Raw genomic sequence first — 27,820 nt, forward strand, 5'->3', positions numbered from 1 at the left:
AAAATTAGTGGGTCGTACCGTTTCTTGACTTATTTTTTCCTCCTGAATATTTGAGCAATGTAACTCTATACAATGGAAAAATGTTAGGTATCCGAATACAATAGGTGGGACAAAAACAATATAGTAAAATATATATAAAATTAGTAAGAAACAAGTCTAGGATACAAACATACAATATAGGAAAAAACGATGATGGGCATTCGTATATATATTTTAGACTAATATAATCATTGCAAATAAAAAAATGTGCCAAAGCACTTTTATTCTTTTACTTATTAAATAAATAGGAAAAAAAATTAGAAATGCAACCTATGAGTAAAAAAATGGAATAAATAAAGATATAACTCATCATTTTAATATGTTGCTTCCTAAATCGACGAATAATGGCTGATTTTCCATTCAATCTTTCTATTTGGGACTATGAGCGGATAAAGCTGAGGAAAAAAAGTTGGGCCATTTTCTTTAACTTCACGACGATATAATTTTTTAATTATAATCTTCATAACAACAAAACTGACAGTAATGTTGATGATAAACGTGGACAAAAGAATGTAATTAATTTTGCCAGGGAGATAAACGACGTTCAAAATTTTGGACAATTGTGAACCTTGATTGAATAATATATAAATTGTAGATAGAAAGAGGAACAATGAATGCACTGAAAACAATATATTGGTAGAAAGTGCGAGTCTGAATGGCTTTGTTCTATGCATCGCGAGACCAGTAGATAAATACTGAATACAAGTAGTAAGGAAAGTAACAGTATTTTCAATGCATACTAAGTGTTCAGGTTTTCTTTCTCCTCCAATAGACTGGCCAGTAAATAAATAAGGAACAAATCCTTCTTGTTTTGATACAATGTAATTGTTCATCACTAAAAAGAATAACTGCACCACACATTGCATAAATATGCCAATTAGTACATTGTTACTCAGTATATTTGTATAAACGGGGAATTTTGAGGGAAGTCGCTTATTCGTTCCTGTAAATGTCGCAAATATAGATATTGGAAGAAATGTAATAAGATCAGACCATATAAATTGATGATCAGTAAAATTTGTTCCTTTACTATATAAGAAGAGAACAGACGTAAATTGAATGAATATGTACATTACAATATATTGGAATGATTGTATTGTAGATGTTAAGGCTGCTCTTCCTTCTAAAAGTATATCTGGAACAGCGTCTATATTCCTATCAACTGAAGAAATAAACGCAGAAGGTACTGTTTCATCATGGTCAGCAATAGAAATGCCAATATCAGCTGACTGTATAGCAAGAATATCATTGTTACCATCACCACACATTCCAACATATGTTTTTGGATTTAATTTCTGCAGGTTGAATATATGCAATGCTTTATCTGTTGGGGTCATTCTACAGTAAACATGGCAATATCTTGTTATGAATTCTAGAGCAGACATTTTGATTGAGAATGGTATATCATTAAATTTTGCATCAAACTTTAGTATCATTTTTTTTTCAAAATATGCCAATTCATTATTATTGCGACCATTGAAAATATCACCAACAAAATTACTATTGAGTGGAATATCATTAGTTGAGTTAATCTGATTTCTAGTACAGTTGAGATTAAACGGTATATTATTAAGCCCAATATACTCCTCCTCATTAAATTCCATACCATTATTCAATAAAACTCTGTCTGAATCACAGTAAATATTCGTTCTTGATATTGAATCAAGTAGAATCCATTTTGGAAGACTATTAGTTAATCTTTTATTGAAGGCATAACCGCTATTACGGTCTTTTCCACTTTTATCACTACTTATACTGTAATTGCCGTTATTGTCATCATTAATATTGGAATTGCATACACGACTAATACAAGAATTATTGCAAATATAATTGTTCAAATTTAAATAATTACACAAGTAATAATATGTATTTTTAAAGGTTTCGAGCAGACATCTCTTTCTTGAGGATTTAGTGCAAGTTTTATTTGGATCTTCAACAGGTTTATTTGATAAATCTAGAAATTCCAATCCAAATCTATAGTGAAGTTCGTGTAAGAACCTAAGACATTGGCCAGTAACAACCCAATGGATATTTTCAAAATTATAATTGATTAAAACCTCCTGAATACTTGAAAATTCATTAATTTTATCAAATTCTTTCGTCAGTAAGGTCCATTTAATGGATTTATTCATTTCATCATTTAAATCTTTATTGGTAAAAATATCCCCAATTACATATATTTTAGGTTCATTATTGTTTGTTTCCGAGTTTGATATAATACCACATTCATTTGCAACGGAAATAGCAGTATTTGTATGATCACCAGTGGATATTACACAATTAATATTCGCATTTTTGAGAGTGGATATAACATTTATACTATTAGATCTCAATTTATTTGCAAATATCATCAAACCAATATAACTAAGTTTATCTTCAATTTGGTTTCTGGATAGCTCTTCTAAGAAACAAGAAGTAGCATTTGAAGGCACATCAAAATAACCAAAGGCAAAACCAATGATCCTCATACCTATTCTTGAGTAACTCAAAATGTGGTCCTCAAGATTGGTTGGAACTGTATTTTGGCTACAAATGTTTTTAATCTGTTCAGGACTACCTTTACAAAAAATCATTATTTCTGTTGGTTTATTGGGATTTCTACATAATACCGTCATTCTCCGCAGTTTTGAACAGAATTCAAATACTTTAATAATCTCAAGTTCCTCATAGTCACTGTTTTTCTTATTTGAGTTGAAATTGTTTTTATCTCCATTATTACAATTATTTGGGTATTTTCTGACAACGCGTGTAGAAGATATTTCTCTGAAGTTAGACTTGGTTTTCGTATTAATAATAATGTCCAAGTAATTATCACACTCACTATTATTATTGTTGTTATTACCACAAGTACTTACGGGAGAATTGTCAGAGTATGAGCTAATATAGTTATCTACTGAATTGAAACTATGATCATAACTACTGTCCTTATCTTGGAGCTTCCAACCGCTAAAATTAAGCATACACATTTCCAAAGGTTCTCCAACGGGGATTCTTTGGGCGTTATAATGATCAAAATTACAATGGTTGCTGTAACTGGATCCAATCTTGGCTGTATTATCTCTATCAATATAAGTGATTGAATGACATGTAGCAAGTGCCTTTGAAAGAGTGCTGGGCACATCATTACTGTTTGTTATGAGCTTAACATTATTTTTATCAGGGCCGTTATCATTATTACCTACAAAGGAGATACAACCAATAACATCAAGTCCGTCTGTTGTGAGAGTGCCAGTTTTGTCAAAGACGACAGTGTTAATTTGGCCAGAGATGTTAATGGAACTTGGATTCGAACAAGATATCTTTTTTTTCTTCAGTTTCATAATAGCGATATTGCAACCAGCTGCAATAGTAGCAGGCAGTGCAGGGGGAACCACAATGGTGAATAGGTCAATAGACTTGAAGAATATTGTAACAGAGTCAACCGATATTAAATAACCAAAAATCCCAGTGAGAATGCATCCAATAATTCCAATTATAAAACATAATTTAACAAACTTCATAGAATCTTTATACAATCTATCATTTTGAAAGTGAATTCTGTTACTAATAATATCACTATACATGGACTGATATAGGAGACCTTGCAGTGTAGAAAAACCGGTTCTAAGTACTAATGCAAGGCCGTATTTATTACCGTTTATTCCAATGACAACTGTGCGAGAAAACAGTATATGTTTTTGATCTTTTTCAAATAAGAAAGTACCATTTGAGTATCTTGGTATTGGTGTCTTTATTACAGGAACTGATTCACCAGACAAAGCAGCTTCATTTAATATAGCCTCAGAGGACAGAAGTATAGCATCACAAGGGAGTGTCATTCCAGGCTCAATTAAAATGAGATCTCCAGGGATAAGTTCAGTAGAGTCAATAATCTCTTCAGATGGTTCAGTCAAGTCAGAATCTATAGAAATAACTGAGACCTTAATATTCAATTTAGACATCTCTCTCATTTTTATATGTGAAGATCTTGTCTCATAGACAGAACTCAATAATGTAAAGAATGTTATGATAATGATACAAATAGCATATTCCATATATGAGCTGTTAACCCATATAATTATTGCCGATATTTGAAAAATAAAGAACGGGTGAAATATTTCGTGTTGAATTAGATCCAATATTGTGAGTATTCTAATCTCACATGAACATTTGCCAAATAGATACTGCAAATTAGACCTTATTAATGGATATATATTATCACAATTGCCACGATTATTGGAGCTAGATTCATTATCACTGGAGTCAATAATGGTATTACATGCTTCTTTCGACCTATTAAGTAAGATGCTTATATTATTTCTAATTTCAGCATATGTGGCATTGTCTAAGGACGGCCTTGTTAAAACAAATGAATTCTCAACAGAGTCAAACTGATATAAAGAACCACAAAACACAAAAAATGTAATTTTAACTCCACCGTCATTGTTTTTACTTATATGTCCAGATGGGCTGAAATTAAAGATATTGAGCAAATTAATTTCGTAATTGCTTGGTTCCAAAGAACTAAATTTCTTTTTTTCTACAACAATGTAATAAGAATCATTTGTGACCAAAAGGAAGTATTCGCACTCATCTATTGTAGATGCACTGTAATTCATAATTCGAAAGACATTTGGAAACCAATAACAAAAAACTGAAAATATCCCAAAAGTTGATATACATAATAATAAATAAATCTTGCTTAAATATACGCTCTTATTAATGGGAGACACGAATATTGGAGCATCAAAATGAGCAATCTCATCTTTATATTTGTTGTTATTGCTGACAAAATCTTTATTAACTACGGGGTAGACGATGCAGTTATGAATCCCACCAAATAATGATTTTTTGTCTGGAGAGTATTTGGTTTCAACTGACATTTTTAATCGGTGTTTTATTATTATCAAAAATACCTGCAAATTACCGATATTTTAACATATAACTATTTGTATTTAAAATGTGGTGGTAGTAGTAGTAACAATAAAGAATATTATCAGTCTTTAACCCAAAAATCTCTTAACACCTTACTCGAAAGTAAGGTGTTCCTTTGTGAACAAATTATATATTATCGCCACCTAATGCTATCTGAGAATATCTTTAATATTAAGTGAATTATTGTAAGTGCCAAACATAAAAAGTGGCAGTAAATACATATATAAGTATTGCAAAAATAACAAAATTTAAAGTGGTAACAAGTCAAAATCACCGCCACAAGATCAAAATGAAGTTTTTATGTCCTCTTCTTTCGTTGGTTAAAAAGAGCTGATATTCTACAAATATTTGACGTATGTTTCAAAGAAAAGATTACCAAGGGACTAAATTTAAGAGACAATTATTATTTGATTATGGCGCAATTTCAAAAATTAATGAAAAATTATTGGATTTATAACTTTTTGTCTGGCGCTTATTTTACATTTTAATAGTGATATATAATAGTTAAATGTAAGTGGAATTAATTATATTAGCAATGTTAAGTTAACAAGTTTAACTTGATTAGTTGGTATGTAAAATAATTATAAATAAATATTAATATTATATTTACTAAAAATTGTCAGATTTAATCTAATTATTAACAAAAATGATCTTTCGTTTGAAAATTATTATTGTCAAAATTGAATTGGGCAATGTAGAAAAATAAATCTTTGGCGGTAAATGCTGGTTGTAAGTCAAATATGAAATTATTATTGAAAATAATAAAAGTTAATACAGGAAAGGTGGTGTTGGGGTTTTAAGTAAAGGTTATTGGAAACGCTAGCTACATTATTGTTAGTGCGGACTGTATGGTACATAATAATATTGTATATGTATATAAATTGATATATGTATTAAATTTACTGTATAATGTCAAAGAGAGTAGCAGATTACCAGTTAACAAGTGAGAATTGCGATGAGTTGGAAAGATCAGATAATTTGAGTGGGAAGTCGACTTTGCTTGGGAAAGAGGATGTTAACGCTGAAAATAGCTGTGAAGGACCAACAGAAACTAAAGAGGAAATGGCTTCTAGAAGAATAGTTAGAATAAGAAAGAAGTGCGACGATTTAAGCAACGATTCACCTCAGATACATTTAGAAGGAGGCAGAAACAATAACGAGGACAAACATGATTCTGAAAAGGAAGTAACCAACATTCAAAGCGAGAATGATCAAAAAGAGGATGATGGAAAGGAGGATAAGATTAATGAGAAAGAAAATAACAATAGTAGTGATATTAATGAAAATAATAGAGATTTTGGCGATAAAAATGGTTCAGATGACGAAAAAGGAACAAAAGAAAATGACGACTCTTTGCCATTTGGTAATACGGGACTAAGTAGCACTTTCAAGAATCCATTTATATCACTAGCTACAAACAATGAAAACAATTTTTTGTTTTCTGGATTCGAAAATGGTGAAAATAAAAATAAGAGTGATAATTTATTCGGCTTTGGAGGTGTAGTTGGGTCTGAGGAAAACAATTTGTTAAATAGTGATGAATTGGATTGTAATGAGCAAGAGTCAAACAATGAGGAGTTGACTAAGAAGGCTTTTAGTGGAGAGGAGAATGAGGAAACTGTCTATCATTGTAAGAATGCGGATTTATTTATCTTGAAGGAATTGGAAAATAATCAAAAAACCTTTAAAAAAATGGGAAATGGAATTATTCACTTGAATATTCCAAAGTGTACTGTTGATGATAAGACTGATGTGGATGAAAACAGTGGTGATTCTCTGTTAACAACAATAAATAAACCAAGAATAATATTTCGTCAAAGTGGAATATACAAAGTTCTGCTCAACACTCCATTAAATAAAGAGATATCCAAGACATTTCAAAAGAACAATAACATAAAAAAAGGATATGCGGTTAATTTCGTTGCTTTTAATGAAGAATCTGAAACCATACAATGTATGATTAGATTTCAAAATGAAATAGAGTTAGATGAATTTATTGAAAAAGTAAATGAGATAACAAACAATTAATTGCTATCATAGACTATTATAAACCTTGATTTATTTCTACATTTTCATTCCTACTCTCTGATGCTTTTCATGTAATTTTGCATCCGTTTTTATCACACTTCTGTTTATTCTTCCACTTCATGTTGTCTGCTTAGCTCTATTATATATGACTTAGCGGTTTATATCGTATTTTACAAGCAAAGTTGCAAACTGTAGTTGCAATGGAAAGAATCAGGAAATTGAGACAGATACGATTGACTGCTGCATACATGTATACCTACGTGTGGATGAACGGGATGTAAAGTTAGTAAATATAATAGAATTGAAGGTTAGTGTGGAAATTAAGAGAAATATAAAAATAAAAACAAACAATTGTAAAATAGGCGTAGTTAAGATGATAAAACTATCCAAGAAATTCGAGGGAACAATAATGAAAATAAACTCGAGTTTGTAACAAAATACCGTATAAAACACAAAAAACAGCAAACAAATTTGTCGTGATTACACTAAACTTTAATTTTCACGTTTACTGGCGTCAATGATACCACTGTTTTTATGGTTAAGATTTTAAGACGTTTGAGCTTCTCATTAATTAATAATTTAGTGAAATTTGCGCGCTAAAAATCGAAAAGGTGCCAATTTACTATGCGGGCGGGTCGTAGGCAATATATTCCCATAAACTGGTATGTAAGAAGTCTTAGAAATCACTAGACCCTTTTTCTTTTTAGTTCAAATTCAGAAATTTCCTTTTTATTTTTAAGTCTTTGTTGCATATAAGGTTTATGCATACTTTTGTTTATTTTTTTTGTATCAGTGGGCACTTCAAATGTACGAGATTGGATCTTTAAAAGGAACAGAAGAAAATAGATTAACCACACCGAAATTTGATATGGTAATCTAGTTCTTAGGTGGCCTGCAGTAGATAACGAGGCATAGGTACTTTAAGGAAAAAGGACGTTTAATGCACCATTCACGGACGAGTGGTATATGTCAATACAACTAGTATATTTCGGCATGTTCTTGTGTATACCGAAATATAGCAAATATTAAGGGTATAAGGCTAAATTGATATACCGGAGGGATTTATGCATACATTTAGTTTTTATAATAAAAGGGAGAACACACATTCTACACTTTGCAGTAGTTTTGTTAAATGGGATATAATACAACACGTTTATAGTATACAATAGTATAATGGATACAGATAGATATAAAATTGAGATGCTGGATTATTACTTTGATTCAAATGAGGTGTTGTACAGAATTAATATATATAACAAGAAGAACAATGAATCTTGGGACATTGAAAGAAGCTATGACGACTTCAAACAGGTAGATGATTTGTTTCAGTATAGATATCCACATATTCCAAAGGTAAGCTATTAAGTTAAAAAAAATTGTTTACACAACTCTAACTTTATTGTTAACTATTTTCAGCTTCCGGATAAAGGTTGGTGGTGGCAGAAAAACAAAACATTTCATGAGAACCGTTTTAATTCTCTGAAAAATTACTTTAACAGCGTTTTAAGAAGTGATTTAAACATTGAAAACATGGTACTTGCTTACTTTTTAGATCTAAATCTAACTGTTTCTGAAGAAAGTAGCGTAGTCAACAACAGCTTTGAGGAGATAGATACGGATATAATCAGCTATTTGAGAGCAAAACTACTGAACATTTCTAATGGTAATGACAGAACTCTGGCTCCAATGGAGCGCGAGTCTAGGGAAAATCAATATAGAACACTACTTGAAAACAACCAGTTTTTTCCAGAAGATGGTGTTTATAACGAACAAGAATCGTAAGTTGCCATTATGTTCGTACCAAAAGAGTAAAAACTAACTCATTTATTCATTAATTATTGCGAAACACCCAGAAGTAATTATTCAAAAAAGCGTGTAAATCACTCCGAAAATGTTAGAAGTTTCCCGCCATCGATTATTTCACGTAATAGTGGCAGTTCAAATGCAGACCATTTTGTGGGTAACGTCGGTCTCGAGGACGTCTTGCAGAAGGATAAGGGTAAGCTCTACACTCTTTTAATATTTAATTATAGATTTGTAAACTTTTTCACAAAAATTTAGATATAGTCTCACTACTGGACAGAATTTGCATAGAGTTCAGTAGGTCCTTCGAATCTAAGGTGAAAACTGCCTATGACATGAAAGACTTGGTGCTACACTTCCAGTAAATAAGATAACATGTAACACGATACACACTACGCACCGACATAATGCAGTTATATTAGAACTAAAAATGTGCTAGGTCAGCAATACTGGTTTAATTATACGTAGAGACCAAGGAAACTGTTATATGGAGACAATACTTAGTATAGGAGTTTCAAACACCTATCATTGGATGCGCATTTGTGGCCTCTTCTCTTCTACGCTTTTTGGAATAAAGCTGGATACATGAGATGTGAAATGAGCGTGCTGTTCAAGTGACAACAGCAATTACAGCTCGTCTTTATCGCCACTTGAACCAGATGTTTTAGAACCCATGCCGCTGCTATGTAAAACAAGTATACCCTTGAAGGTCCATAATCCGTCTCCCTTGCATTTCTTGCTTAGTGACACCTCATACTGTCCAACAATAGGACATCTAGGACAGTTTCTATTATCAAAGACGGATCTCCTGCTTGAGACTAGATAGTTTTTTGTCTCAATATTAAATAACTTAAATTGGTCACCTATCTTAAGTTCGTCACCGGAGTTGCCTTTCTCGCACTCAATAGTAAACAAGCTAGTTTTGTCTTTCGGTCCACAAAAAGCCTCCGTTTGTCTGGTTATCATCGATCTGGAGGACATATTAGCACTTAAATACTTTTCTGTATTAGCGTGAAGTAATTTAATGGTTTCACCACATAAAACATTATATCCAGCTCCTTTGTATCCGCTTTCTCCTGCTCCCTCTCTTATATAAAAGTAGTTATCATTTTCAAGCTCCTTGCTACAGGTTACCACCTGGTTCCCGTTTGACCACGTTATTTTACTAGAATAAAGATTGCTATTTGTTTCAGTGTTTACAAGTAACACTGTGCTTCCGTAGGTAACAGGCTGTTCTGAAACCTCAGTTTTAGCTACCTGTGAAAACAAAATAATGCTTGCAAAAAATACATTAATCACCGTGACATAAAACAAGTTATACATTTTTTCATGTAAACAAAAAAACTCATTCAGAAATTTCAAGTCCTTGTTTTCACCCCACACTTTCTAAATACATAAACCAAGTTAGTACTCTCCCTAGTATCTTGCACCACCCACTTAGCTTCTATATTTTAGTGCACGGGGACGCAACCACTCCTTGAAAGTGTTAATTTATTTAGGTATGAACGTACGTATGTGATATGCACCTATGTCTCCACTTTATTACATATACCACATATAACTATTTCTATTATACTTGACTGACAATTCTCTCCTTGCCTTAAGAATTGATTATTTCGGCTCGGCGCCAGCCACTATGTATTTGAAACATCTACACGCGCGGGTAAAGTTGTGAGACAAAAAATACTAATAGCTCGGAAACATATAGAAGATTTGAAAAGTCACATGTTGAATAGTATGTTCACAAAACAATATAAAGGAAGTGGAATAGGGGCTGAAGTTAGGATTTGTATTAGTGTTTTGATCGGAACAAATTTGCTATTCTTTTTATGGCATTAGAAATGCGGGGTTTTATCTTCCTGCAATTATAAATTTCGTAGCAATATATGAAAACGATATTGAGCGCCAAAAGTAGTATCGAAAAGGCAATGATGATAGAGTGGCCAGAGGAAGTGAAATGAAACTTCAATTTAAAAGAGTATAAGTAGAGTTGAACGAACGGAAACAAAAGAAATTTAGATAAGTTTTGTAGAAAGAAAAGAAGTTTTGATCATACGAGTGGAGCATGGCCACAATGGAGGATGATAAAATGGAAGAAACTACAATAAATAGCGATTCCGATGAGCAAAAGGAAAGTTGCGAGAGTATGTTTGATGATTCGAAAAGCTACAAGGAAAAGGGGAATGAATGCTATCAAATGGGAAATTATGAAGATGCTCGGAAGAACTATGAGAAAGGTATTAAATTGATAGAGAAAATACAGGAGGAGGATAATGAAATAGATAGGGATCAACTTTATGAATTAAAGCAAAGTTTACAGCTAAATTTGTCGATGATATATTTAAAGCAGAAAGAGTGGTCAAAGGCCATAAATATAGCTGGTGAAATATTGAAAAGAGATGCAAATAGTATAAAGGCATTGTATCGTAGAGGACTAGCAAGAATGAATTTTGGAATGTACGAGGAAAGTAGGGAGGACTTTCAAAGTTTATTAAAATTGGACCCAAAAAATGTGGATGCTCAAAAACAATTAAGAGTTGTAAGACAGAAAATAATTAAAGACAATGAGAAAAACAAGAGCGGTTATAGCAAGATGTTCCATAGTGGAGGTCTTTATTTGGATAAACAAAAGGACGTGGAAAAGAGGAAAAAGGAGGAAAGAGAAAGAAGATACGAGGAATACAAGAAATATGTATCCGAGGTTAAGGCTAAGAATTCTGAAATATCTTCGGATGATGAGTCCAATAAAGAGGAAATAATTCCATTTGAGGAATGGGAAAAGAAGGAGATTGAAAAAGAGAAAGAAAGAGCAAACTCAAAAAAGTTGAATAGGAATAATAATGAGAATGGTGAAAACAGTGATATGTCTTCTAAAGGCAACACCATTATTTCAAATAAAAAAAACAGCAGCAACTTTGAGGATGACGTTGAGTTGGATGATGAGGATCTTAAAATATTACAAGAAACGAAAAAGATGGGTTATTGTTACTTTAAAAGGGAACTGAGCGAACAGGAAAAGGAGATAAACAAACAGTTTAAACCAAAATTGATAGATAATAACAACAATGACAACAACCATCCTCTTTCTTCAAACACAGCAAATAACGAAAATTCTACATTGGATTCAGACAAATCAAGAACTGGAATAAGTTCGTGGAATTCAAAAGGTACTACATTCGAAGATAAAGATATTTCTGAGAATGCTAAATTACTTCTTAAGGATGTTCTAATGAGGAATAATGAAATTAAGGATACATTTAACGAAAGTGATGGTTTTATTACTATTGTACTGGAAAATATTGAAAACCTTAACGGTGAGGCTTCTATTGCTATGGTTAGGGGAACAAGAAGATTTCTTTTTGACTTTTCTGTATCATTAAAGTGCTACTACACATTTGATGAAGTTGATAAACACTCATTTAGCATTAATATCCCATCCTTAACCTCAATGTGCAATGAAGATGATGTATTTGGAATAAGGGACTCCAACATTCAATTCATTGGAAATAACAGTGATGAAGGAAGGGATCTAAACCAAATTAGAAATTTCATTATTGAAAATTTCTCATTAAAGTTATTAAAAAGTTCAGTATCAACTTTTATTGACTCAGTGAATAATCTATATTAATTATTTTATCTATTTAAATCATCATTAATGGTGATCGTAAACACGAAAGCTTTCAATTCCTCCTATTACTAGTCTAAAATTGACATTACTTTGAAAATGTTGTGCGAAGCAAGCTGGATTGGATTCTTACCTGCATTTTCAATTACTTTTTTAATAAGATATTTAACAAAAAAAATGATTCATACTTGAAAGCTTTAGTTATAAAGTAGTAGTACGGGCTAACAGACTCTATAATTCAATTATCAGATTTACCACTTATTCTTTTCACTTGTATTTTATCTTTGTTCTCTAGTCTGCCAAACTTTTTCTTTTTAATCTAAATACAAGTGTCGGTTATTTGATGCACATTTCGCGCGCGCGGGCAATCCTCTAAATTTATGAGTATTTTATGAAGATACTTAAAATGGACTAAAGAAAACCATCTTGCATTATTTAATACTAGCTTGGTGGGGCTAATATTTGAACTAGTGTTAAGTCTTCTGAGCACATGAATTATATTCCTTTTTCCAAACAGATTCGGCTATTTTAAATATTTATTTCGTAATATTTTGATACCGCTTGAAGATTTAGTACATAAGTATATATGCAAATATACAAATGTAGATAATACAAAACGAATACATATACAAATAAGTGTAATAGGTATAGATATAAACAAAGATAATACAATAATTGCGAAACAACAAATGTAAATAAGGGTGGATTATTCATTAACAGGAAAAAAGAATGAAGGAGCATTCGAAGAGTAAAGAAAACTATCCAGTGGTGCCAACAGAGAGAATACTTAGAAATTTCAGACAATTGTCACATCAAAACGACTCAATTTCTCAAATGGCCTCTTGGTTATCCTTTTACAGGAGCTCTGGCGAAACTTTATGTTCTTTATTTGGTGAAGCTTTTGTGGACAAGAGTTTAAAGGATGATGAAAGGCTCGCAATTTTTTATGTTTTTCACGAACTAGTTACACGAACAATAACAGTGGATGATGAATCAAAAAAGTTTTTCATGATAGGTTATGAACAGTTTTTGTTAACGGCTGCCCCAATAATAGGAAGAATGGATTTAAAGAATAAGTCACACTATCTCCAAGTTGTGAGATTGTGGCAGCAATCATCTAAATTCCCACAGGAAATATGTGAAAGATTGAGACTTTTATTTAATTCTAACTCAGGTATGTTTAATTAACTATATGTACAAGAGTGGCCTCATAATTGAAATCTTTTGTTGCTTTTATAGGAAATCAAGACACTCAAAGGGAGTTGTCCAGCCTGGACAAAAGAGATAAGAAAATGACCCTGGACCTGATTAAATCTTTAAACAGGATAAAAGAAGGGTACGAACTTGTGATGAAAGCTGACGACGAAGAACAAAACATCATTAAGGAGATTGATACTTTAAGTCAAGAAGTGAAGAATTCTAAATTAAAAGCTTGTATTGAACAATATAAAGAAAGTTTAGATCTGGTTACAGACGCCACTATTATACTATCGCAGTGCCTCCAAAGTGAATTAAAGTGCTTCGATGACATCAAAAAACATCTCGAAGAGTTATCTACTAAAAATAGGGATATGTCTCAAAGTGAGGATCAAAGTAATAAATGATACACCATTTAAGATCCATTTATTTTACCCACTAAATACCCAAAATTCAATCTCCCCACAACATCGTTTCATCTTAACTCCTGTTGTGAAGCCAATATAAAGCTGTTTATTTGGTATGCAAGGTAACTAAAACTTAGCAGCCTCTAACAAGGATACCATCATTAGTCTAACCATTAAATAGGTCAGAACGTTCATACGATGACTTAATTTTACTTTTTTTTCCCAACCAATTCTCTCTAAAGAATGAACGGTTACAATATTAGAGTTGAAAGAGGACTACTCTTGTTCATCCTCTGTAATCTTCCTTGCAAGATAGAATCTAAGATGACCAGAACCACTACCTTCCAAAGGATATTCTAATTCTAAGGGCTGATTCTCACTCATGCTTAACTTGACACTATTGCTTAGGGGAGTGGCCTTTGCGAAGTTATTTAAATACCTTAGCGAAAAGACCAATTGACAAGGCTCTGTAACTTCGAGAGCAACTGCCTCTGAATCAGCTCCTTCCTTTGGCTTTAGTATAATACTTCCGGAACCCAATGATCCCTTTGTTGAAAATCTAACATTCTTACTTGAAACATCAATTGATAGTGAGTCAGAAAATTGTGCCATATCTCTACATAGTCTCTGAAATTCAACAGATGGCATTGTAACTATCGATGAAAAACTAGTTTCTGGTATTTGCAAACTATCCTGATCTATTGAAATAAGTGTTAATTCAAATTCTGACACTCTATCCCCATTTGGTGTCTCAAAAATAAATATAAGACTCTCAGACTCATCATCATGTCGTAATAATACTTGATCATCATTTGAACACAACTTTAATAATTTGACAACATTTTGAGTGTTTAATCCTAGTGTTCTGTTCTTATCACATCTATATCTCTCAAATGCAGTATCTTTTAAGTATAAACCAACTAAAGACACATGACTATTATCCATTGCTTGTATTGTTATCCCACTTTCATTGCACTCTAAATTAACATCACTCACTAAATTTGTTATTGCCTCGAACACTTTTCTTAGTACACTTCCATTTGACAGTCTTGCCTCGAACATTTTTACCTTTTTATTTGCCGTACTACTACCTAATTAAATCGTTATTTATCCTCTAGTAATTCTTTTCCAGATATAAGTAAACACTCTAATTGACTAATACAATCAATTATATATATTATATTAATACAATTTTGCCTATTTTATTATAACGTTTAATTTAACAAAAGTTAGCAATCCTTTGAACTAACTTTTAAAATTAAATTTGCACCTATTTATTCACAATTATTTACAATATATCATTACAAAACTAACAATTGTTATAAAGGAAACCTATGTAGTTAATCACAATTAATTACTTTATGCTGGAAAGCACATTAATTATAACCCCACATATAACTACGCGGCATCTAGTGTGGGGAGCAAAGGTATACATGTGCCATATTAAAATGCAAAAAAACAAAAACATAAAACGAAATTAAATAAATAAATGTTAGTTGTGATTTTACATATGTACAATTGAATTAGAGGTTTTGTGGTCTCATTTTTCACTTATTTATTCAATTAATTTGTCTATCCATAATGAAACAGCTCCTGTAGTGCCAATGCAGATTGATTACACTAATACCACTAGATAATTATATGACTAAACTCAAAACTGTATGTATACCTAGAATATGTTAATTTATTTCTAATTTAATATAATTACCACTGTTTTCTCATTGAATTAATGCTTTCATACAAATATTGACATGAAATAAACTGTGTGCCGCCTAGTTTTAATATTTAAATCTCTAAATTGCATAAAACGTACAAATTGAGGCAAATAACCAATAGAATCTGTTAAACTTTTTATGAAAAAAATTATGATTGGAATATAAATATTTAAGTTGAGATAGACTAATATAATAGTATAGGCCGGAAATACAACAAATATAGGTATAGGGGTGAAGGTGTACAGGAGAAGATGACGAAAATTAGATATATATTTCTTGATAAATTATTATGGGATCCAATAAAAAGATACATACAAAATAATAATTCAAGTGTGAATTCACTTACAGAATTAAAGCAATTTGTAGGAGGTATATCTCAAACAACATCTAACCGCGAAATAAAAGATTCAACGAGGAAGATATCGGATTCAATTAGCAGTTCGCTCCCAGTGGAAAAAGATGGTATAATAACAGAATTTTTTACTAACACGTTTAAAGTACTATCTAATCTACTAGTGAATATTGATAAGCATTTGACCGTAAACAAGTTGCCAGAAAGAATAATAGAACCTAAAACTAATTCGGTAATGTTGTTTCAACGTAAATTCATAGCTTCGATAATGTTTGGGGCCTTTTTAGGATTGTTTCCAGGCCAAATATTTAATAGTAAAACACCAGGATTATGTTTTCAGAACTTCTTTGGCACAAGTTCAGCATCTAAACATCAAGTTATTGCATTTATGAGTTACTTCAATGATGTTGCTATTGGGATATCTAGTAATCATGAATTTGTAGAACAACAAGTTATTTTTGAAAGACATTATTCGGCTCCAAAGGATACGCTGTTTTTTATTAATTCTAATGAAGCAATTCAACCCACTGAGTTGGTACGTGGTTTCATGGAAAATTACAACCCAGGAGGACATGTAGTGGAGGCAATTTTCGGGAATAAAATTGTAGGAAGCGCTACATTAAGCAATGTAATGCATCAAGAAGAAATTATGATGACAACTTCTCCAGAAACATTATTTGCAAGAATTTTCCATACAAACATGGGCCAAGAAGATTCTCTTTCATTTAGGGGATTGTTAAAGTATTCGTCGTATAAAGGGTACGGCACAAATAATTACAGACACATAGATGTTACAAGTCAGGAAAGATTCAGAGCATTAGGTAGGATTTATACCTCCTTCGATGCAATTCCTGGTAACCAAGGTTATACTCAATTTACTACTCCTTACTCCCTTAGAGAATTAAATAAACTTGTTCCAGGATTATGTACTGATTTTTATGGTGAAACTGAAGTGAAACAACGTTCTCCTTTTGTTGGTGGTTATTGGGGTGGTGGTGTTTTTGGTGGAGACATCAAGTATAAATTTATAATACAAATGATCGCCTCCTGTGTTTGTAGAAGAGCATTGGCTTATGCAGATCCAGATAAACATTTGAATTTACAGGAAATTCGCAGATTGGAACAAAAGTATACTACGTGTGGCAGACTTGCTAAAGCTTTATTTGATGCTGAGAGAGCTGGAAGGATAAGTAAAGGTAATGCCATTAATGTATTATTGAGTTAGTATAGCTTTATTTTCACTCCCAAAGTTTCACTACCAATAGAGATAGTAAATAATCTTCTGATTTTTAATTGATGAAATTGCTCACATACCTGTCTTTACTTATAATTTGTTTGGAAATGTAAATGAAACATATCAATGCAGTTTATTTAAACTTATTGATTGGCTATTGATTTAGTAGTAGGAAGTAGCTCAAATTTATAGCATCAGTATCAGTTTGGCTGTAATTGGTGCTGAACTTTCACCTTGCTCTATTCAAATCAGCTGTAGCTCCCAATAAAAATCGCCGACAGCACGGCGCAGACAAAGCACTCTCAATCCCGGAACTCAGCCTCGCAGGAGAGGCCACCCAAAACAGCCACAAAGCAAAAACAAGACCACAAAGGCCTTACAAGATATTCAAAAGAAACAGTAAAATTAAGAATACTAATGGTGGCGGCTAGTGCCGCCTGAAGGGCTATTAAAACAAATGTTAATCACACCTTCAACCAATGAGTGAGTTAAAACTATAGAACATCGTAGTTAAATAGTTGTGTTCAAATCACGCAAAGGTAGAATGTGAATTAGAGTACCATCAAGAATAAAGGTGGAGATAAAAAATATTATCATTCGTTTACGCAACAAGAAAAAATATTGAACATTAAAATTCTTGCGAGTTACCTTGCTTCGATTTTGACTTCTTTGGTAACAATACTGATGGAATATTTGGTAAGACACCACCACTTGCAATTGTCACATTCCCCAAAAATTTGCTGAGTTCTTCGTCATTTCTAACAGCCAATTGAATTTGTCTTGGGGTAATACGGGTTTTTTTGGCATCTCTGGCAGCATTACCTGCAAGTTCGAGGAGTTCTGCACACAGATACTCAAGAACCGCAGCTAGGTAAACTGGAGCAGCAGCACCAATCCTCTTTGCATATCTACCTCTTTTCAAATATCTTGCAACTCTACCAACTGGGAATTGTAATCCGGCTTTGGCCGAGTTTGATGTGGTCTTGCGAGTGGCCTTCTTTCCTCCGCTCCTTCCTCCTGATGTTGTTACTTTTCCGGACATTGTTTCTGTTTATTTGTTATTCAATATTTTCTTAAATGTTAAATATAATAAAGTTGCGATTATCACACCTTTAAAATTGACTTAACTGTTTCCTTCCTTGTCCCTATTTTTATATTTTTTATTCATTATCCACACTTTTCTCCCCACATATCCCCATATTTGTCTATTCTAGTAATTAATTCGACGGTATAGATAATTATTCCACTGATCTAATATTCCACATTACGTATCGTCTACATCCAGCGGTATGTTTGTATTTAGCCATGAATGGAGTGGGTGTGGGGCGTAGAACAAAGGCGACCCATTGAATTGGTTTGAGCTGGACATTTATCTCTCAAACTAGCTATTTTTGTGACTGTAGATTTTCTTCCTTCTTTGTAAACAGTTAGTCCATAATTGGGATTTAACTGGGTTCGAACTCAAATTTTTGTCCTCATTTCTCTAGTGGTTTTCCTAAATGGTTAATCTATAAGTTGGTAGGTAATCAAAAGTATGTATGGCGGGTCTCACACAAGAGATGCCATTGCATCGTAGTTATGTTTCCTTTGCGAGTTTTTAAATTAGAGTCAGGTTTGCAATTGTGTACTTTAGTAGGGTGCTGCCATCTCTGGGAAGAGCGGTAGCGGGTGGGACGGCCTATTGAATGTATGGGCTACTGCATTCAGTTTTTCTTTGACATTTTGTTGATGGCAATGATATTAATGCATGTAATTTGAAAATAATAACGGGGTTATTCTATAGAGTTTTAACAATACCTTTCCAATTAATACGACTAAAAATAGTGGATAAACATCCAATAAAAGAGGCTGTAAACACTATTATAATGTTTAAGCTAAATTGTGTGTGGACATATTTAATGTTCTTTCAGCAAAAAAAAGCATTATTAGAAAAGTATGAGGGTAAAAAAGGAATATTTGAATACTCAGGGTTAAGTTAATGGAAAAGTAAAAAAAAAATCCCACACATTATGCAGAATAATACATAAAAATTGCTATTTAAAAAATAAAAATAAGTACATTTAAATAAAGATTTTTAGTCAAATATATTTATTTATTTAATTTCACATTTGAATTTACATATGAAGTTAGAGGATTAAAATAAAGTTAGCATTGAGATTTAGTAATAATATGACGAAAAAAAACAATGAATAAATATTATATTACAAATAAAATAGGTCAAGGAGGGTATGGAAAATGTTACTTAATAGAAACAAAAAAATATGTCGAAAAAGACGAACAACTGTTGGCAAAGGTTGTCAATATAGGTAATATGAGTCAAGTAGAAAAAGATAAGGCTATACAGGAAATAATGATATTAGAGATGGTGCATCACACAAATGTAATCAAACTAGTGGAGTTTTATAGAACCGAAAATTTGTTATGTATAGTAATGGAATTAGGAGAATATGGTAGTTTGGATGCTGAAATAACAACGAGAAAAAATGATGGTGAATTGGCAAAGAAATATTTTACGGAAGATGAAATAATGTATATTTTTATTCAAATAATATTTGGAGTAAAATATTTGCACGACAATAATATAATTCACTCTGATATAAAATCAAATAATGTTATATTGTTTTCAAACGGAGTCGTCAAATTAACAGACTTTGGAATTTCAAGTATACTAACAAATAACAAAACAAATGGTATTGATGAAAGTGAACAAAATATTCAAGGTACATTTTACTATTTGGCACCCGAAATATATGAGAATATGAAAAGTGATAAGTACAGTGATTACTGGAGTATAGGATGTTTAATATTGGAGATGTGCTCGCTGGAAAAAGTATTTAGAAAGTACACAGTTCAAGAGCTTATAATATTATCTGTAAAGAATAATAAGGCTTTTACTGAAGAAGTTGATAATCACATAAAAGTGAATAAATTAAATAACAATTATTCTAGTGAGTTAATATGGATAATAAAGGGATTGCTAAATCCAGATCCAAAAAAGAGATTGACAATTGAAAAATTACTAAATAATAATTTTATGAAAAGATATTTGAAAAAGTTTTCAGATATATGCATAAGCAAGAATCTAAATCAATTTGAGGAAATAATTGAATACTGCAGTGCAAACACCAAAAATATTAATATTAAAGACAATAACAAAACACTTGAATTAAATCGACTGCCATTTTGGTTAAAAAAAGATATATTTTCTGAAAACGATAAAAGTAAATTCGTAATTAAACAAGATCTCGGAGAGTGGTTTAAAGATAAAGAAAAAAAAATAAGAAATTCAATAAATAAAAACTGCAATATTGGCGATGATAAGTCAAAAAATGAGAGTATGTTTCCTAATTCGAACTCCGATGGAAAAAATACCTGTAGTGAAATCATTAAATACTTGGATTTGAAAAGAGAGGGTGATAATATTAACAAAGGAATCACAAGAGAAGAAATATTAGTGCAATTGGAAGCAACAATCGATTTCTTTGCAGCTCAGTTAAGTTCTTTAAATAGCAAAAGAGTGACAACAGAGAGAATAATAAGACATAATCTTGAGAATTACATAGAAAAAAGTGCAAATACAAGAAGTAGAATAAGAAATTCTAATTTTCGAAAAACAAAAACGGACAATAATGACTTACTAAGTCAAATATCCAAAAACCAAAGTTCAAGCAAAAATATGGGGTCAAAATATGACAAGGAAAGAGAACAATTGAGGGAATTAATAAGAAGAGGACGTCAGAAAATCAGGATGGAGAGTGGTTATGACAATAAATAGCTTAAATTGTTCATTTTAAAACTTCTACTCTTGTACAATTGAATAACAGATTGTGAATTGTAAAGTAGTAGTTATTTAATGCGGAGTAATTATTAAGTAATCTACTTTAATGCGCCCATACTTGTAAACAATTTATCAGCAAATATAATATTTATAAATTCATTTTTAGCAAACCTTAAATCAAGCAAAAGTAGATAACTTACATTAAAGACTCAAATTAATTACAATTTTTTACATAATATTTACAAATGAAGACATTGAAACGAACTAATTATTTTTGTTGAAAAAATTAATCCTGTTAATTTACATATTAAATGTGTGTGGTGTTTTATTTCACCTAAATGGAAGAAATACATCCACTTTTCAGAGATGAAGTCCCCTCAAAGAATGAATTAAGAAATAATGATATTTATTCTGCCCTTATTGAGTTATCTACTGAGGGTGATATTTCAAATTCAAACAACAAACAAGTAGAGTGTAAAGATGAAAAAAATGTGACAGGGACAAATAAAATATCACATAGCTCAAAACCGATATTCAAAGATAGAAACAACAAAGCAAAAGGTAGATATCAACGACACTTAAACAGAATTAACTCCACTAAACTAAGAATTATGATAGAGAAAGAGTCTAATTCCGCAGATATTAAAATGGATGATTTAGAGACAAATGCAGACAACGCCAAAGAAGCGAGAGAAATTGCTGAAATGAACTTGTGTATGTCAATATGGTCCAACAAGAAATTATTTTCAGAAAAATAAAGTAAACACACGATATTAAAGACAAGGCAAAAACTCACAGTACAAAGTACTTGACTTATAAACAAATATAATCAGATATAAGGATCAGATTCTGACAAAGATAAACGGACCAACATTTCGTTACAACTTAAGGTTCACACCTGCTTTTTCAATATTATAAAATAAGAAACAAACCTTTTCGATTATTGTTGGCAAATTTTGTTCAGGAAATATGGATATTACTTCAAGCAAGAAGCGCCAAATTCTGTGGTAGGTTTTTTTAATATTCGCAAGGAATAAAATTTATATAGCAGAACAAACTTTAAAAAGTAATGTGGTAAATAACAAAGTCAAAGATAATGAGTGGAAAAGATACATTCATAGGTGGTGATGATGTGGGAGCGGTTGTAATAGATATTGGTAGCTATTCCACGAAAATAGGCTATGCTGGGGAGGACTGTCCAAGACAGGTCTGGCCGTCGGCAGCAGGGGTGAAAGAGAATAATGAAAAAAGGTTCCCGTTAAACTATTTAAGTTATTCGGAAGGTCTGGAAGTAAAACCATGTATAAGTATCGTTGATGGTGAGTCAATACTAAACGATGATGTTTTTGAGACAATAATATCATATACGTCCGGAAAGGGTGGTTTATTAACCAATTTGGAGGAGTATCCGGTATTGCTAACAGAGCCTTCAAGGCACAATAGAAAATTTAGAGAAAAAGAAGCTGAGATAATGTTTGAAAAATTCAATGTTCCTGCGCTATATACTGCAAAAAAAGCAGTATTAAGTGCGTTCTCAGTTGGAAGATCTTCAGGATTAGTTGTAGATATAGGCGCATCTAAAACGTCAATAGTGCCAATATTGGATGGATATGCATTACAAAAGCCATTATGTGAGTATCCTGTTGGTGGTGATTATCTAGATAACCAAATAGCAAGGTATCTTAGCAGAGATAAGAAAATAAATATTATACCCAACTTTTCGGTAAAAAAAATAATTGGGAAAGACAGAACAATTACTTATGAAAAAATAAATATAGATAATGTTCATCACTCTTATATTGAATATAGTAAGAACGAAGTTCTGAGAAACATTAAGGAATCAATATGTAGATGTGCTGAACATGAAGAAGCAGCCAAGACATCATCCACTTTAGCAACATCAACATATGAACTTCCGGATGGAACTACCATAGATTCAGAACCAATTGGAATAAAAGTTCCTGAATGCCTACTTAATCCTGAAATGGAAATGAATGATTCTGAATCTCCTAAGACTAGCAAGTGTGATTTCCCAGGGATATGCCCAGCCATATCAAACACTATAGTCAATTGCGACATTGATATAAGAAGAGACTTGGTAGGTGCTGTTATAATAATAGGAGGTACTTCTCTTATTCCTGGATTGGTTGACCGTATCTCGAGGACATTAGCTGAAGACGATAAACTTTCCGGAGGTGGTCCAAAACTCAAAATAATTTCACCTAATTCAACAGTGGAAAGAAAATTTTCAAGTTGGATCGGTGGAAGTATACTTTCCTCTCTTGGGTCTTTCCAACAAATGTGGTTTAGTAAGGAGGAATATCTTGAGCACGGAATCCACCTAATTGAGAGGAAGTGTGCAAATTGACGAATCAAAGCAATCGGCTAACTGTAAAAGTTCGATTGTGACATTGGGATATCATTAATAATTAGGTTTAGAATAGGAAAAATTGATATTCTAAATATCGATTTGTTTGTAACTAATTAAACTTAAGCTGGAATTTAGAAGAAAATAACAAATTGAATGTTGGCCTGTTGGAAACATGTAAATGAGGGGTTTGCACCAAATTATTTGGTGCAGTGTTGTTAGATAATGAGATTGTTAATCTATCTATGTTGATAGTACTAATTTTAATGTTAATTATTCTATTAATATTCTCTTTTCTCCATTGTATTTGCTTTAATTACTTTATCTTCAGAGGTTAATTTGGCAGGTGGGTCGGGTGGTATTCGAGAAGAAATCATGCGGGAGCGGCAAAAGAAAAGTTACTTAACAAGAGTTTATTGATATAATTTGTATTTTTTTCTATGCATTCAAATGTTCAACAGCAAAATACAAAAAATGAGTTCTTAATAACAACATCGGATTATCTTTTGGATACAAATCGTCCAGAGAACAAAGGAACAGCAATATCAATATTTAGGGGTAACAATGATATAGAAATAATACACACGTTAAGCAATAGTGATGTTATTCAGTTGGCCTTGGGCCTAAATCATACCTTGATTTTAACTTCAGATAAAGAAGTGTACTCATGCGGCACAGGATTGTTTGGGCAGTTAGGACATGGCGAGTCAATAAAAAAGCTAAACGAACCGAGGAGAATAAGAGACTTAAAGAGGATAGCCAAAATAACATCCGGAACATATTACTCGTTAGCACTTACTGAAAATGGAGATATTTACAGATGGGGTCTATATGATGCAAGAACTCCACCTATTTACAGGCCAAGACATGAAAATTTATCGTTTATAGGAAATAGTTCCAAAATAACAGAAATTGTTTCATGTAAAGAAAAAACATGTATAGGGTTAGACACTGGTGAAATATACATGTTAAATTTTCATAGTCCAAAAGTAGATCTGTTATGTAAATTGTCGAGTACATACCCCAAAGAAATATCGATAGGTGCTAACTTTGGTCTTGTTTTAGATAATTGTTTACAATTATTCGTGTGGGGTGACAATACATACAATGAATTTAACTACCAAGATCTAATTTTGTATGATTCAGATTACCCAAATTTTTATAAAGTTGATACAAGTTCCTGGGGAATTTATAATAAATCAAATAATTCTCATGAATTAGAGAACACCGATATTCAAAATAGTGATGCAAGTAAGATAAATAACGATGAATTTAGTATTAACTACAATAATGTTGACAAAGATTATAATATGGACTTAAGTGGGAAATTTTACATTGAGAGTATATCTTGTGGTGACAAACATTCTCTCTTCCTGATTTCTAACAATACAGTACTTTGTATGGGTGATAATACTTATGGTCAGTGTGGAATTGGAATAGATGATAAGAATTATATTTATCCACCTATTACCATGAAAAAATTCAATAATTTGGATCTTAACAAGCCTTTCATTTCATGTGGCAATAGATCATCAGCAATTATATCACCAAATGGTAAATTGTTTTTGTGTGGCCAAACATTTTATGAGAATAATAAGATGAATAAAAAAGCAGGGGTTTCTAAATATGCGGGAGATTCAAATAATACTGAAAATTCTCACAGAATGTCTGCTGAGTATTCTATTATCAATAGAAATTCTACACTTATAAAATTCAATGAGAAGGGCTTCGTCGTAGTTACTAATTAACACTAGTCAACCAGTCTTTATTTCCAAAGTAAACTTAAATTCTGACTTTGTCAATAATTTTTATTTCTTTTCATTTGTGACACTATTTTTTGAATTTCTTAATGTTTGCATCTCGTTCAGATTAAATATATGATACTGTTTCCCAAGGACATGAATTTAAATGCCTATTTGTTTAGACGTGTAAATTCAAATAGAAGAATTATTCCTAAGGTGGCGATTAAGTGCGATGGGTAAAAGCGAGTGATTTATTATTTTCACATCATTCTTATAATTTGATGCAAGGTGGATTAAGTTACTGCCTTATTTCGTTTACCATAAATCGGTACAAGTAGTAGTCTTTCTCACCCCACAAGCAAACAAAAAAAACAGAAATTGAAACAGGTGTGGTGGAATAGTTTGGCAAAAGAATTCAATGTACAAATAATAGAATGTTTTATATTGTTATTTATTTCAATTTTAAAGAAAGAAATACAAGCAAAAGGATGTAATTATTTGAAATGGTAAAAATAAACAAATATAAATATTATTTGTATTGTGATGATGATTAAGTTAAGATTTAAATCATGCGTTTTGTGGGTATTTTTATCCATTATTATATTATTGTACATTAAAATAGATAAAATAGTAATTTTATCGCAACTAATAGTATCTGAACAAGAAATGTGTACAAACGGACAGTGCAAAAAAATGTTGAATGGGCATTTAGTTATTCAAAACAATCAGGTAAGTCGTTAAAAATGAATGCATAAAAATAGCTTTCAGGAAAGAAAATAAGAATTTCTAATCGAAACTGTTTTTCAGGATGTATCACTTAATTTTGATTCAGCAATAGTGAATGGTAGAAATTCAAAGGAAACGGATCCGGGATCAAATGGGTTTAAAATAACAATAAAGAAGTCTCCAATATTAATTTCGTATGACTTAACATATGTGTCAACTCTATATCATGATTTTCAGGAGGACATAAAGCTATTTTCGTTTTCGCAGGTTGAAGGAGACCCTTATAGATTTTGTGACCATGAATTGAGAAGTTGCCAAAAAGTAAGGGATGAGTACTTATACGGAGTTCCAAATTGTAAGTTTTATTCACAGGGGGGGAAAATTAAGGCAATATAATGACAATTTTAACATATTTTCGTAGTACCACCAGGTCAAAAAAATTGGACTCAAGAATCCCCAATACCACCGGGATCTCAGGGATCTTGTTGTTGGTGCCCTGAATTATATGCAACTGTAAGTTAATTCTTTGTTCTAAAGAGTGATAAGAGTTCTAACCGTACTTGAAAATACACATAATTTATCCTAAATAACTAAATTTATCCACTAGTTGAATAAGGATGCCCCATTCTCGAGAGCAACACTACATTGTTCATGGATTCGTAAGTTAAATTAAACTTAAATTTGAGCAAAGTTACTAATAAAATCACCGTTAATATTATTCGAAAAAAATAGAGCAAAGAATGTGGTGGAATGTATATTTGTCAAAATCATGTCCGATTTGGATACCACCGTGGTGGACAGCTTTCAGAATAGGAGGATGGAATTGGCAATATTCACTTACAGTTGAGTTATCGTGGTTCAGCCCAACAGAATCTTCAATTAAAAAGTTAACAAGCAATGAGTTTGATATAAGTGAAAACGAATGCAAAAAAAATAACACAAATACAAATATAGATTGTTTGAGTTTAAGACACAAAAATTCCGGAATACAACATTCCGTGCATACATTGAATTCGTCATCACCCTCATTTTACGATCCAAATTTCGGAGCATCTGTTCAAGTTATAAGTTCAGGCCCACCATTTGGAAGTGCAAACGCAAAGGATTTAAACGGTTATTTGATGTTACAACCAACTTATTCACCTAAAGGAGTGCCTGCGAGCCTGAATATACCACCATTAAGAAACGGTTGTGGCAAAAGTAAAAACCAAACTGAAGAAGAAGTGAACGATTGTCTAAAACCTACTTTGATAATACCACCAGAAAATGTTGATTTAACAGGAGTTGCATGCGATAAAATAGGCACAAGTGTTCATACATGGAGTTCAATAAATGGAAGATTTTGTTATCATCCACCGGGAACATGCCAAAGATCACAAGTTGCTAATTTTTATAAGAAGATTATTGAAGATCACTCTTTGGGTAAAATATCGGAGTACTCTGTTCATTCACAAAATACAGGTTCACCACAACTGGTATTAGATTCATTTGATAAACATGAAAATGATATGAACGAGGAAGAGTTAGAGGATGAAAAAAACATTAAATCAAGAAGATTCTATCTAGGTTATACTTTTGACTCTGTATTTGATACAGAAATAATGTTTTCTGTGGAAGCATCCTCCGTTTCGTGGGCAGCAACATCTTCTCCAGGTATAATAACCTACATTGAACCACCTCCACTGGAGGTTTGCACTGCAATGAGCAACTATGGGTGCCCTCTTAAAGTATATGTAAAAAATAGTGGTAAGTTTGAACTGCCATTATTTCGGTTAAATATCTTATTTTCATCCTTTGAAAATAATAAAAGGTGATATTGACTCTGGGTATATTGTTCAGATACCTTACTGTACAAAACATGGAATTCAAACGAACGAGGTAAGTAAATTATT

At 32.0% G+C, this 27,820-nt stretch overlaps 15 protein-coding genes across 15 annotated transcripts; 11 read left to right on the top strand and 4 right to left on the bottom strand.

Moving 5' to 3' along the window:
• Positions 1-368: 368 nt before the first annotated feature.
• On the bottom strand, positions 369-4,901 carry FG379_001830 (uncharacterized protein; the record flags this gene model as incomplete). Its single annotated transcript, XM_067327433.1, has 1 exon — positions 369-4,901. One exon carries the CDS (start codon positions 4,899-4,901, stop codon positions 369-371), a length of 4,533 nt encoding a protein of 1,510 aa, XP_067184864.1.
• Positions 4,902-5,862: 961 nt separating this feature from the next.
• On the top strand, positions 5,863-6,981 carry FG379_001831 (uncharacterized protein; the record flags this gene model as incomplete). Its single annotated transcript, XM_067327434.1, has 1 exon — positions 5,863-6,981. The coding sequence occupies one exon, from the start codon at positions 5,863-5,865 to the stop codon at positions 6,979-6,981; it is 1,119 nt and encodes a 372-aa protein (XP_067184865.1).
• Positions 6,982-8,154: 1,173 nt separating this feature from the next.
• FG379_001832 (uncharacterized protein) lies at positions 8,155-9,022 on the top strand (the record flags this gene model as incomplete). Its single annotated transcript, XM_067327435.1, has 4 exons — positions 8,155-8,334; positions 8,398-8,759; positions 8,835-8,980; positions 9,015-9,022. 4 exons carry the CDS (start codon positions 8,155-8,157, stop codon positions 9,020-9,022), a joined length of 696 nt encoding a protein of 231 aa, XP_067184866.1.
• A 389-nt stretch (positions 9,023-9,411) lies between these two features.
• On the bottom strand, positions 9,412-10,107 carry FG379_001834 (uncharacterized protein; the record flags this gene model as incomplete). Its single annotated transcript, XM_067327437.1, has 1 exon — positions 9,412-10,107. The coding sequence occupies one exon, from the start codon at positions 10,105-10,107 to the stop codon at positions 9,412-9,414; it is 696 nt and encodes a 231-aa protein (XP_067184868.1).
• A 742-nt stretch (positions 10,108-10,849) lies between these two features.
• On the top strand, positions 10,850-12,412 carry FG379_001835 (uncharacterized protein; the record flags this gene model as incomplete). Its single annotated transcript, XM_067327438.1, has 1 exon — positions 10,850-12,412. One exon carries the CDS (start codon positions 10,850-10,852, stop codon positions 12,410-12,412), a length of 1,563 nt encoding a protein of 520 aa, XP_067184869.1.
• Positions 12,413-13,138: 726 nt separating this feature from the next.
• On the top strand, positions 13,139-13,597 carry FG379_001836 (uncharacterized protein; the record flags this gene model as incomplete). Its single annotated transcript, XM_067327439.1, has 1 exon — positions 13,139-13,597. One exon carries the CDS (start codon positions 13,139-13,141, stop codon positions 13,595-13,597), a length of 459 nt encoding a protein of 152 aa, XP_067184870.1.
• Positions 13,598-13,701: 104 nt separating this feature from the next.
• On the top strand, positions 13,702-14,013 carry FG379_001837 (uncharacterized protein; the record flags this gene model as incomplete). Its single annotated transcript, XM_067327440.1, has 1 exon — positions 13,702-14,013. One exon carries the CDS (start codon positions 13,702-13,704, stop codon positions 14,011-14,013), a length of 312 nt encoding a protein of 103 aa, XP_067184871.1.
• A 276-nt stretch (positions 14,014-14,289) lies between these two features.
• FG379_001838 (proliferating cell nuclear antigen (PCNA) (cyclin)) lies at positions 14,290-15,075 on the bottom strand (the record flags this gene model as incomplete). Its single annotated transcript, XM_067327441.1, has 1 exon — positions 14,290-15,075. One exon carries the CDS (start codon positions 15,073-15,075, stop codon positions 14,290-14,292), a length of 786 nt encoding a protein of 261 aa, XP_067184872.1.
• A 904-nt stretch (positions 15,076-15,979) lies between these two features.
• FG379_001839 (uncharacterized protein) lies at positions 15,980-17,305 on the top strand (the record flags this gene model as incomplete). The annotated part of the gene is made up of 1 exon (XM_067327442.1): positions 15,980-17,305. One exon carries the CDS (start codon positions 15,980-15,982, stop codon positions 17,303-17,305), a length of 1,326 nt encoding a protein of 441 aa, XP_067184873.1.
• Positions 17,306-17,942: 637 nt separating this feature from the next.
• On the bottom strand, positions 17,943-18,356 carry FG379_001840 (histone H2A; the record flags this gene model as incomplete). Its single annotated transcript, XM_067327443.1, has 1 exon — positions 17,943-18,356. The coding sequence occupies one exon, from the start codon at positions 18,354-18,356 to the stop codon at positions 17,943-17,945; it is 414 nt and encodes a 137-aa protein (XP_067184874.1).
• Positions 18,357-19,499: 1,143 nt separating this feature from the next.
• On the top strand, positions 19,500-21,089 carry FG379_001841 (protein kinase; the record flags this gene model as incomplete). The annotated part of the gene is made up of 1 exon (XM_067327444.1): positions 19,500-21,089. The coding sequence occupies one exon, from the start codon at positions 19,500-19,502 to the stop codon at positions 21,087-21,089; it is 1,590 nt and encodes a 529-aa protein (XP_067184875.1).
• A 341-nt stretch (positions 21,090-21,430) lies between these two features.
• FG379_001842 (uncharacterized protein) lies at positions 21,431-21,850 on the top strand (the record flags this gene model as incomplete). Its single annotated transcript, XM_067327445.1, has 1 exon — positions 21,431-21,850. The coding sequence occupies one exon, from the start codon at positions 21,431-21,433 to the stop codon at positions 21,848-21,850; it is 420 nt and encodes a 139-aa protein (XP_067184876.1).
• A 338-nt stretch (positions 21,851-22,188) lies between these two features.
• On the top strand, positions 22,189-23,460 carry FG379_001843 (BRG1 brm-associated factor 53A; the record flags this gene model as incomplete). The annotated part of the gene is made up of 1 exon (XM_067327446.1): positions 22,189-23,460. The coding sequence occupies one exon, from the start codon at positions 22,189-22,191 to the stop codon at positions 23,458-23,460; it is 1,272 nt and encodes a 423-aa protein (XP_067184877.1).
• A 440-nt stretch (positions 23,461-23,900) lies between these two features.
• Positions 23,901-25,208, top strand: FG379_001668 (uncharacterized protein; the record flags this gene model as incomplete). The annotated part of the gene is made up of 1 exon (XM_067327271.1): positions 23,901-25,208. One exon carries the CDS (start codon positions 23,901-23,903, stop codon positions 25,206-25,208), a length of 1,308 nt encoding a protein of 435 aa, XP_067184702.1.
• Positions 25,209-26,668: 1,460 nt separating this feature from the next.
• FG379_001669 (uncharacterized protein) lies at positions 26,669-27,742 on the top strand (the record flags this gene model as incomplete). The annotated part of the gene is made up of 1 exon (XM_067327272.1): positions 26,669-27,742. One exon carries the CDS (start codon positions 26,669-26,671, stop codon positions 27,740-27,742), a length of 1,074 nt encoding a protein of 357 aa, XP_067184703.1.
• Positions 27,743-27,820: the final 78 nt, after the last annotated feature.

Source organism: Cryptosporidium bovis (genome assembly GCF_009768925.1).
Source record: "Cryptosporidium bovis isolate 45015 chromosome Unknown contig_25, whole genome shotgun sequence".
Classification (NCBI taxonomy): Eukaryota; Apicomplexa; class Conoidasida; order Eucoccidiorida; family Cryptosporidiidae; genus Cryptosporidium; species Cryptosporidium bovis.